The sequence below is a fragment of the Lampetra planeri genome, chromosome 66, assembly GCF_965212315.1.
Source record: "Lampetra planeri chromosome 66, kcLamPlan1.2.h2, whole genome shotgun sequence".
Classification (NCBI taxonomy): Eukaryota; Metazoa; Chordata; class Hyperoartia; order Petromyzontiformes; family Petromyzontidae; genus Lampetra; species Lampetra planeri.
The window spans coordinates 923149-943054 of NC_136172.1; the positions used below are offsets into that span (position 1 = coordinate 923149).

Here is a 19906-nt window from a genome sequence, read left to right on the forward strand (position 1 = left end):
CACATCGATCACAGTAATCACACATCGATCACAGTAATCACACATCGATTACAGTAATCACACAACACACACAGTAATCACACATCGATCACAGTAATCACACATCGATCACAGTAATCACACAACACACAGTAATCACACATCACACACAGTAATCACACATCACACACAGTAATCACACATCACACACAGTAATCACACAACACACACAGTAATCACACATCGATCACAGTAATCACACATCACACACAGTAATCACACATCGATCACAGTAATCACACATGGATCACAGTAATCACACAACACACACAGTAATCACACAACACACACAGTAATCACACAACACACACAGTAATCACACAACACACACAGTAATCACACATCACACACAGTGATCACACAACACACACAGTAATCACACATCACACACAGTAATCACACATCGATCACAGTAATCACACAACACACAGTAATCACATATCACACACAGTAATCACACATCACACACAGTAATCACACATCACACACAGTAATCACACAACACACACAGTAATCACACAACACACACAGTAATCACACATCACACAGTAATCACACAACACACAGTAATCACACAACACACACAGTAATCACACATCACACACAGTAATCACACGTCACACAGTAATCACACAACACACACAGTAATCACACAACACACACAGTAATCACACAACACACACAGTAATCACACAACACACACAGTAATCACACATCACACAGTAATCACACAACACACACAGTAATCACACAACACACACAGTAATCACACATCACATAGTAATCACACAACACACACAGAAATCACACAACACACACAGTAATCACACAACACACACAGTAATCACACAACACACACAGTAATCACACATCGATCACAGTAATCACACAACACACACAGTAATCACACAACACACACAGTAATCACACATCACACACAGTAATCACACATCACACACAGTAATCACACAACACACACAGTAATCACACAACACACACAGTAATCACACAACACACACAGTAATCACACAACACACACAGTAACTACACAGCACACACAGTAATCACACATCACACACAGTAATCACACAACACACACAGTAATCACACAACACACACAGTAATCACACATCACACACAGTAATCACACAACACACACAGTAATCACACAACACACACAGTAATCACACAACACACACAGTAATCACACATCACACAGTAATCACACAACACACACAGTAATCACACATCACACACAGTAATCACACATCGATCACAGTAATCACACAACACACAGTAATCACACATCACACAGTAATCACACAACACACACAGTAATCACACATCGATCACAGTAATCACACATCACACACAGTAATCACACATCGATCACAGTAATCACACATCACACAGAAAATCACACAACACACACAGTAATCACTCATCACACACAGTAATCACACAACACACAGTAATCACACAACACACACAGTAATCACACAACACACACAGTAATCACTCATCACACACAGTAATCACACAACATACACAGTAATCACACAACATACACAGTAATCACACAACACACACAGTAATCACACATCACACAGTAATCACACATCACACACAGTAATCACACATCACACACAGTAATCACACATCACACACAGTAATCACACATCACACACAGTAATCACACAACACACACAGTAATCACACATCACACACAGTAATCACACATCACACACAGTAATCACACAACACGCAGTAATCACTCATCACACACAGTAATCACACATCACACACAGTAATCACACAACACACACAATAATCACATATCACACACAGTAATCACACATCACACACAGTAATCACACAACACACAGTAATCACACATCACACACAGTAATCACACAACACACACGGTAATCACACAACACACACAGTAATCACACATTACACACAGAAATCACACAACACACACAGTAATCACACAACACACACAGTAATCACACATCGATCACAGTAATCACACATCACACACAGTAATCACACAACACACACAGTAATCACACAACACACACAGTAATCACACAACACACACAGTAATCACACATCACACAGTAATCACACAACACACACAGTAATCACACATCACACACAGTAATCACACATCGATCACAGTAATCACACAACACACAGTAATCACACATCACACAGTAATCACACAACACACACAGTAATCACACATCGATCACAGTAATCACACATCACACACAGTAATCACACATCGATCACAGTAATCACACATAACACAGAAAATCACACAACACACACAGTAATCACTCATCACACACAGTAATCACACAACACACAGTAATCACACAACACACACAGTAATCACACAACACACACAGTAATCACTCATCACACACAGTAATCACACAACATACACAGTAATCACACAACATACACAGTAATCACACAACACACACAGTAATCACACATCACACACAGTAATCACACATCACACACAGTAATCACACATCACACACAGTAATCACACATCACACAGTAATCACACACAGTAATCACACATCACACACAGTAATCACACATCACACACAGTAATCAACCATCACACACAGTAATCACACATCACACACAGTAATCACACAACACACACAGTAATCACACATCACACACAGTAATCACACATCACACACAGTAATCACACAACACGCAGTAATCACTCATCACACACAGTAATCACACATCACACACAGTAATCACACAACACACACAATAATCACATATCACACACAGTAATCACACATCACACACAGTAATCACACAACACACAGTAATCACACATCACACACAGTAATCACACAACACACACGGTAATCACACAACACACACAGTAATCACACATCACACACAGAAATCACACAACACACACAGTAATCACACAACACACACAGTAATCACACATCGATCACAGTAATCACACATCACACACAGTAATCACACAACACACACAGTAATCACACAACACACACAGTAATCACACATCACACACAGTAATCACACATCACACACAGTAATCACACATCGATCACAGTAATCACACATCGATCACAGTAATCACACATCGATCACAGTAATCACACAGCACACACAGTAAACACACATCACACACAGTAATCACACATCACACACAGTAATCACACATCGATCACAGTAATCACACATCGATCACAGTAATCACACAACACACACAGTAATCACACATCACACACAGTAATCACACATCACACACAGTAATCACACATCGATCACAGTAATCACACATCGATCACAGTAATCACACATCGATCACAGTAATCACACATCGATCACAGTAATCACACATCGATCACAGTAATCACACATCGATGACAGTAATCACACAACACACAGTAATCACACATCACACACAGTAATCACACATCACACACAGTAATCACACATCGATCACAGTAATCACACATCACACACAGTAATCACACATCGATCACAGTAATCACACAACACACACAGTAATCACACATCGATCACAGTAATCACACATCACACACAGTAATCACACATCACACACAGTAATCACACATCACACACAGTAATCACACATCACACAGTAATCACACATCACACACAGTAATCACACATCACACACAGTAATCACACAACACACACAGTAATCACACATCGATCACAGTAATCACACATCACACACAGTAATCACACATCGATCACAGTAATCACACATCGATCACAGTAATCACACAACACACAGTAATCACACAACACACACAGTAATCACACAACACACACAGTAATCACACAACACACACAGTAATCACACATCACACACAGTAATCACACATCGATCACAGTAATCACACAACACACAGTAATCACACATCACACACAGTAATCACACATCACACACAGTAATCACACATCACACACAGTAATCACACAACACACACAATAATCACACAACACACACAGTAATCACACAACACACACAGTGATCACACATCACACAGTAATCACACAACACACACAGTAATCACACATCACACACAGTAATCACACATCACACAGTAATCACACAACACACACAGTAATCACACAACACACACAGTAATCACACAACACACACAGTAATCACACATCACACAGTAATCACACAACACACACAGTAATCACACAACACACACAGTAATCACACAACACACACAGTAATCACACAACACACACAGTAATCACACATCGATCACAGTAATCACACATCGATCACAGTAATCACACAACACACACAGTAATCACACAACACACACAGTAATCACACATCACACACAGTAATCACACATCACACACAGTAATCACACAACACACACAGTAATCACACAACACACACAGTAATCACACAACACACACAGTAATCACACAACACACAGTAATCACACAACACACACAGTAATCACACATCGATCACAGTAATCACACATCACACACAGTAATCACACATCGATCACAGTAATCACACATCACACAGTAATCACACAACACACACAGTAATCACTCATCACACACAGTAATCACACAACACACACAGTAATCACACAACACACAGTAATCACACAACACACACAGTAATCACACAACACATACAGTAATCACTCATCACACACAGTAATCACACAACATACACAGTAATCACACAACATACACAGTAATCACACATCACACACAGTAATCACACATCACACACAGTACTCACACATCACACACAGTAATCACACAACACACACAGTAATCACACAACACACAGTAATCACACAACACACACAGTAATCACACAACACACACAGTATCTACACAGCACACACAGTAATCACACATCACACACAGTAATCACACAACACACACAGTAATCACACATCACACACAGTAATCACACATCACACACAGTACTCACACATCACACACAGTAATCACACATCACACACAGTAATCACACAACACACACAGTAATCACACAACACACACAGTAATCACACAACACACACAGTAATCACACATCGATCACAGTAATCACACATCACACAGTAATCACACAACACACACAGTAATCACTCATCACACACAGTAATCACACAACACACACAGTAATCACACAACACACAGTAATCACACAACACACACAGTAATCACACAACACATACAGTAATCACTCATCACACACAGTAATCACACAACATACACAGTAATCACACAACATACACAGTAATCACACAACACACACAGTAATCACACATCACACAGTAATCACACATCACACACAGTAATCACACATCACACAGTAATCACACATCACACACAGTAATCACACATCGATCACAGTAATCACACATCGATCACAGTAATCACACAACACACACAGTAATCACACATCACACACAGTAATCACACATCACACACAGTAATCACACATCGATCACAGTAATCACACATCGATCACAGTAATCACACATCGATCACAGTAATCACACATCGATCACAGTAATCACACATCGATCACAGTAATCACACATCGATGACAGTAATCACACAACACACAGTAATCACACATCACACACAGTAATCACACATCACACACAGTAATCACACATCACACACAGTAATCACACATCACACACAGTAATCACACAACACACACAGTAATCACACATCGATCACAGTAATCACACATCACACACAGTAATCACACATCGATCACAGTATACACACAACACACACAGTAATCACACATCGATCACAGTAATCACACATCACACACAGTAATCACACATCACACACAGTAATCACACATCACACACAGTAATCACACATCACACAGTAATCACACATCACACACAGTAATCACACATCACACACAGTAATCACACAACACACACAGTAATCACACATCGATCACAGTAATCACACATCACACACAGTAATCACACATCGATCACAGTAATCACACATCGATCACAGTAATCACACAACACACAGTAATCACACAACACACACAGTAATCACACAACACACACAGTAATCACACAACACACACAGTAATCACACATCACACACAGTAATCACACATCGATCACAGTAATCACACAACACACAGTAATCACACATCACACACAGTAATCACACATCACACACAGTAATCACACATCACACACAGTAATCACACAACACACACAATAATCACACAACACACACAGTAATCACACAACACACACAGTGATCACACATCACACAGTAATCACACAACACACACAGTAATCACACATCACACACAGTAATCACACAACACACACAGTAATCACACAACACACACAGTAATCACACAACACACACAGTAATCACACAACACACACAGTAATCACACATCGATCACAGTAATCACACATCGATCACAGTAATCACACAACACACACAGTAATCACACAACACACACAGTAATCACACATCACACACAGTAATCACACATCACACACAGTAATCACACAACACACACAGTAATCACACAACACACACAGTAATCACACAACACACACAGTAATCACACAACACACACAGTATCTACACAGCACACACAGTAATCACACATCACACACAGTAATCACACATCACACACAGTAATCACACATCACACACAGTACTCACACATCACACACAGTAATCACACATCACACACATTAATCACACAACACACACAGTAATCACACTACACACACAGTAATCACACATCACACACAGTAATCACACAACACACACAGTAATCACACAACACACACAGTAATCACACAACACACACAGTAATCACACATCACACAGTAATCACACAACACACACAGTAATCACACATCGATCACAGTAATCACACATCACACACAGTAATCACACATCGATCACAGTAATCACACATCACACAGTAATCACACAACACACACAGTAATCACTCATCACACACAGTAATCACACAACACACACAGTAATCACACAACACACACAGTAATCACTCATCACACACAGTAATCACACAACACACACAGTAATCACACAACACACAGTAATCACACAACACACACAGTAATCACACAACACATACAGTAATCACTCATCACACACAGTAATCACACAACATACACAGTAATCACACAACATACACAGTAATCACACATCACACACAGTACTCACACAACACACACAGTATCTACACAGCACACACAGTAATCACACATCACACACAGTAATCACACAACACACACAGTAATCACACATCACACACAGTAATCACACATCACACACAGTACTCACACATCACACACAGTAATCACACATCACACACATTAATCACACAACACACACAGTAATCACACTACACACACAGTAATCACACATCACACACAGTAATCACACAACACACACAGTAATCACACAACACACACAGTAATCACACAACACACACAGTAATCACACATCACACAGTAATCACACAACACACACAGTAATCACACATCACACACAGTAATCACACATCGATCACAGTAATCACACAACACACAGTAATCACACAACACACACAGTAATCACACAACACACACAGTAATCACACAACACACACAGTAATCACACATCACACAGTAATCACACAACACACACAGTAATCACACATCGATCACAGTAATCACACATCACACACAGTAATCACACATCGATCACAGTAATCACACATCACACAGTAAACACACAACACACACAGTAATCACTCATCACACACAGTAATCACACAACACACACAGTAATCACACAACACACAGTAATCACACAACACACACAGTAATCACACAACACATACAGTAATCACTCATCACACACAGTAATCACACAACATACACAGTAATCACACAACATACACAGTAATCACACAACACACACAGTAATCACACATCACACAGTAATCACACATCACACACAGTAATCACACATCACACAGTAATCACACATCACACACAGTAATCACACATCACACAGTAATCACACATCACACACAGTAATCACACAACACACACAGTAATCACACAACACACACAGTAATCACACATCACACACAGTAATCACACATCACACACAGTAATGACACAGCACACACAGTAATCACACATCACACACAGTAATCACACATCACACACAGTAATCACACAACACACACAGTAATCACACAACACACACAGTAATCACTCATCACACACAGTAATCACACAACATACACAGTAATCACACAACATACACAGTAATCACACAACACACACAGTAATCACACATCACACAGTAATCACACATCACACACAGTAATCACACATCACACACAGTAATCACACATCACACACAGTAATCACACATCACACACAGTAATCACACAACACACACAGTAATCACACATCACACACAGTAATCACACATCACACACAGTAATCACACAACACGCAGTAATCACTCATCACACACAGTAATCACACATCACACACAGTAATCACACAACACACACAATAATCACATATCACACACAGTAATCACACATCACACACAGTAATCACACAACACACAGTAATCACACATCACACACAGTAATCACACAACACACACGGTAATCACACAACACACACAGTAATCACACATCACACACAGAAATCACACAACACACACAGTAATCACACATCACACACAGTAATCACACAACACACAGTAATCACACATCACACACAGTAATCACACAACACACACGGTAATCACACATCACACACAGTAATCACACATCACACACAGTAATCACACATCGATCACAGTAATCACACATCGATCACAGTAATCACACATCGATCACAGTAATCACACATCGATCACAGTAATCACACATCGATCACAGTAATCACACAACACACAGTAATCACACATCACACACAGTAATCACACATCACACACAGTAATCACACATCACACACAGTAATCACACAACACACACAGTAATCACACATCGATCACAGTAATCACACATCACACACAGTAATCACACATCGATCACAGTAATCACACAACACACACAGTAATCACACATCGATCACAGTAATCACACATCACACACAGTAATCACACATCACACACAGTAATCACACATCACACACAGTAATCACACATCACACAGTAATCACACATCACACACAGTAATCACACATCACACACAGTAATCACACAACACACACAGTAATCACACATCGATCACAGTAATCACACATCACACACAGTAATCACACATCGATCACAGTAATCACACATCGATCACAGTAATCACACAACACACAGTAATCACACAACACACACAGTAATCACACAACACACACAGTAATCACACAACACACACAGTAATCACACAACACACACAGTAATCACACAACACACACAGTAATCACACAACACACACAGTAATCACACAACACACACAGTAATCACACATCACACACAGTAATCACACATCGATCACAGTAATCACACAACACACAGTAATCACACATCACACACAGTAATCACACATCACACACAGTAATCACACATCACACACAGTAATCACACAACACACACAATAATCACACAACACACACAGTAATCACACAACACACACAGTAATCACACATCACACAGTAATCACACAACACACACAGTAATCACACAACACACACAGTAATCACACATCACACAGTAATCACACAACACACACAGTAATCACACAACACACACAGTAATCACACAACACACACAGTAATCACACATCACACGGTAATCACACAACACACACAGTAATCACACAACACACACAGTAATCACACAACACACACAGTAATCACACAACACACACAGTAATCACACATCGATCACAGTAATCACACATCACACACAGTAATCACACAACACACACAGTAATCACACAACACACACAGTAATCACACATCACACACAGTAATCACACATCACACACAGTAATCACACATCGATCACAGTAATCACACATCGATCACAGTAATCACACATCGATCACAGTAATCACACAGCACACACAGTAAACACACATCACACACAGTAATCACACATCACACACAGTAATCACACATCGATCACAGTAATCACACATCGATCACAGTTATCACACAACACACACAGTAATCACACACAGTAATCACACATCACACACAGTAATCACACATCGATCACAGTAATCACACATCGATCACAGTAATCACACATCGATCACAGTAATCACACATCGATCACAGTAATCACACATCGATCACAGTAATCACACATCGATCACAGTAATCACACAACACACAGTAATCACACATCACACACAGTAATCACACATCACACACAGTAATCACACAACACACACAGTAATCACACATCGATCACAGTAATCACACATCACACACAGTAATCACACATCGATCACAGTAATCACACAACACACACAGTAATCACACATCGATCACAGTAATCACACATCACACACAGTAATCACACATCACACACAGTAATCACACATCACACACAGTAATCACACATCACACAGTAATCACACATCACACACAGTAATCACACATCACACACAGTAATCACACAACACACACAGTAATCACACATCGATTACAGTAATCACACATCACACACAGTAATCACACATCGATCACAGTAATCACACATCGATCACAGTAATCACACAACACACAGTAATCACACAACACACACAGTAATCACACAACACACACAGTAATCACACAACACACACAGTAATCACACAACACACACAGTAATCACACATCACACACAGTAATCACACATCGATCACAGTAATCACACAACACACAGTAATCACACATCACACACAGTAATCACACATCACACACAGTAATCACACAACACACACAATAATCACACAACACACACAGTAATCACACAACACACACAGTAATCACACATCACACAGTAATCACACAACACACACAGTAATCACACATCACACACAGTAATCACACATCACACAGTAATCACACAACACACACAGTAATCACACAACACACACAGTAATCACACATCACACAGTAATCACACAACACACACAGTAATCACACAACACACACAGTAATCACACAACACACACAGTAATCGCACAACACACACAGTAATCACACATCGATCACAGTAATCACACATCGATCACAGTAATCACACAACACACACAGTAATGACACAACACACACAGTAATCACACATCACACACAGTAATCACACATCACACACAGTAATCACACAACACACACAGTAATCACACAACACACACAGTAATCACACAACACACACAGTAATCACACAACACACACAGTAACTACACAGCACACACAGTAATCACACATCACACACAGTAATCACACAACACACACAGTAATCACACAACACACACAGTAATCACACATCACACACAGTAATCACACATCACACACAGTACTCACACATCACACACAGTAATCACACAACACACACAGTAATCACACAACACACACAGTAATCACACATCACACACAGTAATCACACAACACACACAGTAATCACACAACACACACAGTAATCACACAACACACACAGTAATCACACATCACACAGTAATCACACAACACACACAGTAATCACACATCACACACAGTAATCACACATCGATCACAGTAATCACACAACACACAGTAATCACACAACACACACAGTAATCACACAACACACACAGTAATCACACAACACACACAGTAATCACACATCACACAGTAATCACACAACACACACAGTAATCACACATCGATCACAGTAATCACACATCACACACAGTAATCACACATCGATCACAGTAATCACACATCACACAGTAATCACACAACACACACAGTAATCACTCATCACACACAGTAATCACACAACACACACAGTAATCACACAACACACAGTAATCACACAACACACACAGTAATCACACAACACATACAGTAATCACTCATCACACACAGTAATCACACAACATACACAGTAATCACACAACATACACAGTAATCACACAACACACACAGTAATCACACATCACACAGTAATCACACATCACACACAGTAATCACACATCACACAGTAATCACACATCACACACAGTAATCACACATCACACAGTAATCACACATCACACACAGTAATCACACAACACACACAGTAATCACACATCACACACAGTAATCACACATCACACACAGTAATCACACACCACACACAGTAATCACTCATCACACAGTAATCACACATCACACACAGTAATCACACATCACACACAGTAATCACTCATCACACACAGTAATCACACATCACACACAGTAATCACTCATCACACACAGTAATCACACAACACACACAGTAATCACTCTTCACACACAGTAATCACACATCACACACAGTAATCACACATCACACACAGTAATCACACATCACACACAGTAATCACACATCACACACAGTAATCACGCATCACACACAGTAATCACACATCACACACAGTAATCACACAACACACACAGTATTCACACATCACACACAGTAATCACACATCACACAGTAATCACACAACACACAGTAATCACACAACACACACAGTAATCACACATCACACAGTAATCACACAACACACACAGTAATCACACAACACACACAGTAATCACACAACACACACAGTAATCACACAACACACACAGTAATCACACATCGATCACAGTAATCACACATCGATCACAGTAATCACACAACACACACAGTAATCACACAACACACACAGTAATCACACATCACACACAGTAATCACACATCACACACAGTAATCACACAACACACACAGTAATCACACAACACACACAGTAATCACACAACACACACAGTAACTACACAGCACACACAGTAATCACACATCACACACAGTAATCACACATCGATCACAGTAATCACACATCACACAGTAATCACACAACACACACAGTAATCACTCATCACACACAGTAATCACACAACACACACAGTAATCACACAACACACAGTAATCACACAACACACACAGTAATCACACAACACATACAGTAATCACTCATCACACACAGTAATCACACAACATACACAGTAATCACACAACATACACAGTAATCACACAACACACAGTAATCACACATCACACAGTAATCACACATCACACACAGTAATCACACATCACACAGTAATCACACATCACACACAGTAATCACACATCACACAGTAATCACACATCACACACAGTAATCACACAACACACACAGTAATCACACATCACACACAGTAATCACACATCACACACAGTAATCACACACCACACACAGTAATCACTCATCACACAGTAATCACACATCACACACAGTAATCACACATCACACACAGTAATCACTCATCACACACAGTAATCACTCATCACACACAGTAATCACACAACACACACAGTAATCACACATCACACACAGTAATCACACATCACACACAGTAATCACACATCACACACAGTAATCACGCATCACACACAGTAATCACACATCACACACAGTAATCACACAACACACACAGTATTCACACATCACACACAGTAATCACACATCACACACAGTAATCACACATCACACACAGTAATCACACATCACACACAGTAATCACACATCACACACAGTAATCACGCATCACACACAGTAATCACACATCACACACAGTAATCACACAACACACACAGTATTCACACATCACACACAGTAATCACACATCACACAGTAATCACACAACACACAGTAATCACACAACACACACAGTAATCACACATCACACAGTAATCACACAACACACACAGTAATCACACAACACACACAGTAATCACACAACACACACAGTAATCACACAACACACACAGTAATCACACATCGATCACAGTAATCACACATCGATCACAGTAATCACACAACACACACAGTAATCACACAACACACACAGTAATCACACATCACACACAGTAATCACACATCACACACAGTAATCACACAACACACACAGTAATCACACAACACACACAGTAATCACACAACACACACAGTAACTACACAGCACACACAGTAATCACACATCACACACAGTAATCACACAACACACACAGTAATCACACAACACACACAGTAATCACACATCACACACAGTAATCACACATCACACACAGTACTCACACATCACACACAGTAATCACACATCACACACATTAATCACACAACACACACAGTAATCACACAACACACACAGTAATCACACATCACACACAGTAATCACACAACACACACAGTAATCACACAACACACACAGTAATCACACAACACACACAGTAATCACACATCACACAGTAATCACACAACACACACAGTAATCACACATCACACACAGTAATCACACATCGATCACAGTAATCACACAACACACAGTAATCACACAACACACACAGTAATCACACAACACACACAGTAATCACACAACACACACAGTAATCACACATCACACAGTAATCACACAACACACACAGTAATCACACATCGATCACAGTAATCACACAACACACACAGTAATCACACATCACACACAGTAATCACACATCGATCACAGTAATCACACAACACACAGTAATCACACAACACACACAGTAATCACACAACACACACAGTAATCACACAACACACACAGTAATCACACATCACACAGTAATCACACAACACACACAGTAATCACTCATCACACACAGTAATCACACAACACACACAGTAATCACACAACACACAGTAATCACACAACACACACAATAATCACACAACACATACAGTAATCACTCATCACACAGTAATCACACAACACACACAGTAATCACACATCGATCACAGTAATCACACATCACACAGTAATCACACAACACACACAGTAATCACTCATCACACACAGTAATCACACAACACACACAGTAATCACACAACACACACAGTAATCACACATCACACAGTAATCACACAACACACACAGTAATCACACATCGATCACAGTAATCACACATCACACAGTAATCACACAACACACACAGTAATCACTCATCACACACAGTAATCACACAACACACACAGTAATCACACAACACACAGTAATCACACAACACACACAATAATCACACAACACACACAGTAATCACACAACACACACAGTAATCACACAACATACACAGTAATCACACAACATACACAGTAATCACACAACACACACAGTAATCACACATCACACAGTAATCACACATCACACACAGTAATCACACATCACACAGTAATCACACAACACACACAGTAATCACACAACACACACAGTAATCACACATCACACACAGTAATCACACATCACACACAGTAATCACACACCACACACAGTAATCACTCATCACACAGTAATCACACATCACACACAGTAATCACACATCACACACAGTAATCACTCATCACACACAGTAATCACTCATCACACACAGTAATCACACAACACACACAGTAATCACTCTTCACACACAGTAATCACACATCACACACAGTAATCACACATCACACACAGTAATCACACATCACACACAGTAATCACACATCACACACAGTAATCACACATCACACACAGTAATCACACAGCACACACAGTAATCACACAACACACAGTAATCACACAACACACACAGTAATCACACATCACACAGTAATCACTCAACACACACAGTAATCACACAACACACACATTAATCACACAACACACACAGTAATCACACATCACACACAGTAATCACACAGCACACACAGTAATCACACAACACACACAGTAATCACACAACACACACAGTAATCACACAACACACAGTAATCACTCAACACACACAGTAATCACACATCACACACATAAATCACACAACACACACAGTAATCACACATCACACACAGTAATCACACATCACACACAGTAATCACACAACACACACATAAATCACACAACACACACAGTAATCACACATCACACACAGTAATCACACAGCACACACAGTAATCACACAACACACACAGTAATCACTCAACACACACAGTAATCACACAACACACACATAAATCACACAACACACACAGTAATCACACATCACACACAGTAATCACACATCACACACAGTAATCACACAACACACACATTAATCACACAACACACACAGTAATCACACATCACACACAGTAATCACACAGCACACACAGTAATCACACAACACACACAGTAATCACACAACACACACAGTAATCACACAACACACACAATAATCACACAACACACACAGTAATCACACAACACACAGTAACCACACATCACACACAATAATCACTCAACACACACAGTAATCACACAACACACAGTAATCACACAACACACAGTAACCACACATCACACACAATAATCACACAACACACACAGTAATCACACAACACACAGTAATCACACAACACACACAGTAATCACACAACACACAGTAATCACACAACACACAGTAATCACACAACACACACAGTAATCACACAACACACACAGTAATCACACAACACACAGTAATCACACAACACACAGTAATCACACAACACACACAGTAATCACACAACACACACAATAATCACACAACACACAGTAACCACACATCACACACAATAATCACTCAACACACACAGTAATCACACAACACACACAGTAATCACACAACACACAGTAATCACACAACACACAGTAATCACACAACACACACAGTAATCACACAACACACACAGTAATCACACAACACACAGTAATCACACAACACACAGTAATCACACAACACACACAATAATCACTCAACACACACAGTAATCACACAACACACACAGTAATCACACATCACACAGTAATCACACAACACACAGTAATCACACAACACACACAGTAATCACACATCACACAGTAATCACACATCACACACAGTAATCACTCAACACACACAGTAATCACACAACACACAGTAATCACACAACACACACAGTAATCACACAACACACAGTAATCACACATCACACACAGTAATCACACATCACACACAGTAATCACTCAACACACACAGTAATCACACAACACACAGTAATCACACAACACACACAGTAATCACACATCACACAGTAATCACACATCACACACAGTAATCACTCAACACACACAGTAATCACACAACACACAGTAATCACACAACACACAGTAATCACACAACACACAGTAATCACACATCACACACAGTAATCACACATCACACACAGTAATCACACAACACACACATAAATCACACAACACACACAGTAATCACACATCACACACAGTAATCACACAGCACACACAGTAATCACACAACACACACAGTAATCACACAACACACACATTAATCACACAACACACACAGTAATCACACATCACACACAGTAATCACACAGCACACACAGTAATCACACAACACACACATAAATCACACAACACACACAGTAATCACACAACACACACAGTAATCACACAACACACAGTAACCACACATCACACACAATAATCACTCAACACACACAGTAATCACACAACACACAGTAATCACACAACACACACAGTAATCACACATCACACAGTAATCACACATCACACACAGTAATCACACAACACACACAGTAATCACACATCACACAGTAATCACACATCACACAGTAATCACACATCACACACAGTAATCACACATCACACAGTAATCACACATCACACACAGTAATCACTCAACACACACAGTAATCACACAACACACAGTAATCACACAACACACACAGTAATCACACATCACACAGTAATCACACAACACACACAGTAATCACACATCACACAGTAATCACACATCACACACAGTAATCACTCAACACACACAGTAATCACACAACACACAGTAATCACACAACACACACAGTAATCACACAACACACAGTAATCACACATCACACACAGTAATCACACATCACACAGTAATCACTCAACACACACAGTAATCACACAACACACACAGTAATCACACAACACACACAGTAATCACACAACACACACAGTAATCACACAACACACAGTAATCACAAAACACACACAGTAATCACAAAACACACAGTAATCACAAAACACACACAGTAATCACACAACACACAGTAATCACAAAACACACAGTAATCACACAACACACACAGTAATCACACAACACACAGTAATCACACAACACACACAGTAATCACACAACACACACAGTAATCACACAACACACACAGTAACCACTCGGTGCTCTGCACCAGGGCGCCTCTCCTCGGCTTCCTCTGAGCAGTGGCCTCACCGCTCAGTTCTGCACGAATTCCATGAATCACAGGGAACCTTCAACCCCAACTCTAGCTCAGGGTAATTGGATACCCCCTGTGTGTTAGTTGGTGAAAGAGTTCGTAGTTTGTAGACCGAGTGAATTAAATGTCATGTGTCACTACGCTGGGGAGTGATCACTTACAGAAAACCTGCAGCTCCGTCCATGAATATTGGCTGTTTGTGTTGGAGCTCGTCACTTCACATCCGTACCAGCCCACGTCTTTTACAGCCACAGCTTTCAAGGTCATCTGACTTCTCCTCTCGGACAAACTCTCGAACTGACCATCTGATCGGTACTTCCACCACTTAAAGATGACTGCTTGCTGGGGGCTCGTACTACTGCAGTTCAGAGTGGCTCGTGTCCCCACTTTCTTGATCAGTCTCTTGCTTCCCTCAGTCTTGGGAGTGAATGACCTGTTAAAGACTGAAACAAAAATATTTTACGATAAGAACCATGTATGTTGAACTTCCTTTGCACCATACGTAGCCAACCGTGCTAATCGGAGGCACGGTATCATGGTTATGATACCCCATCATAATTACAATGATGGTTATGATGGGGTATAAATGTATCACAAGTCGCAGCTCTATATGATGAATGCTCACACTGGACTCACAGGGAAGGACCAGTAATAATACTATCCTCTATTTAGCTAGGAAAGCCTCCCTGAGTCACAAGACTTTTATAATTGGACCCTCACATTGAGATATTTGGCCAACTCCACGAATGATATTTTGGCAATTGAGAGGAAATCGTGCGTACGTGGGTGAAACACTCATAGCTCCGCACTGATAGATTCAGCAATCTATAGCAGTGTAGTGTTGTAAATAGCAGATGAATAAACTCATTTAAGGCACACACTGGTTTATTGTCTTTCTTTCGACACGGTCCCTACACACACGGAGGGATTCAGGATTCCATAGCAGTGCTGCCATCTCCTGGCCTGCTGGCAGCCAGTGTGCACAGAGAGCTCAGCACTGGGGGCCCACGGCCCCACGTGTCGGTAGGGCCAGTCCTGTGAGCTCAGCCTCGCGCTCTGCCCAGACGCAGCAGCACATCCACGAACCCTGAGCTCGTGGTGGTGAAGGCGTCTGGTCTGGCAGGGCGGTGGGGATCGACAGTGAGTGGACGCAGGGCTCA

General features: G+C 40.3%; 1 protein-coding gene across 1 annotated transcript in view; it reads right to left on the minus strand.

Moving 5' to 3' along the window:
• LOC144737249 (uncharacterized) overlaps positions 1-19258 on the minus strand; it is a 57244-nt gene extending 37986 nt beyond the window's left edge. Inside the window, exon 1 of the mRNA XM_078619970.1 lies at positions 18908-19258. Coding sequence (XP_078476096.1) covers positions 18908-19013 — 106 coding nt within the window. The 5' untranslated portion in view covers positions 19014-19258. The remainder of the gene's footprint in view (positions 1-18907) is intronic.
• Positions 19259-19906: the final 648 nt, after the last annotated feature.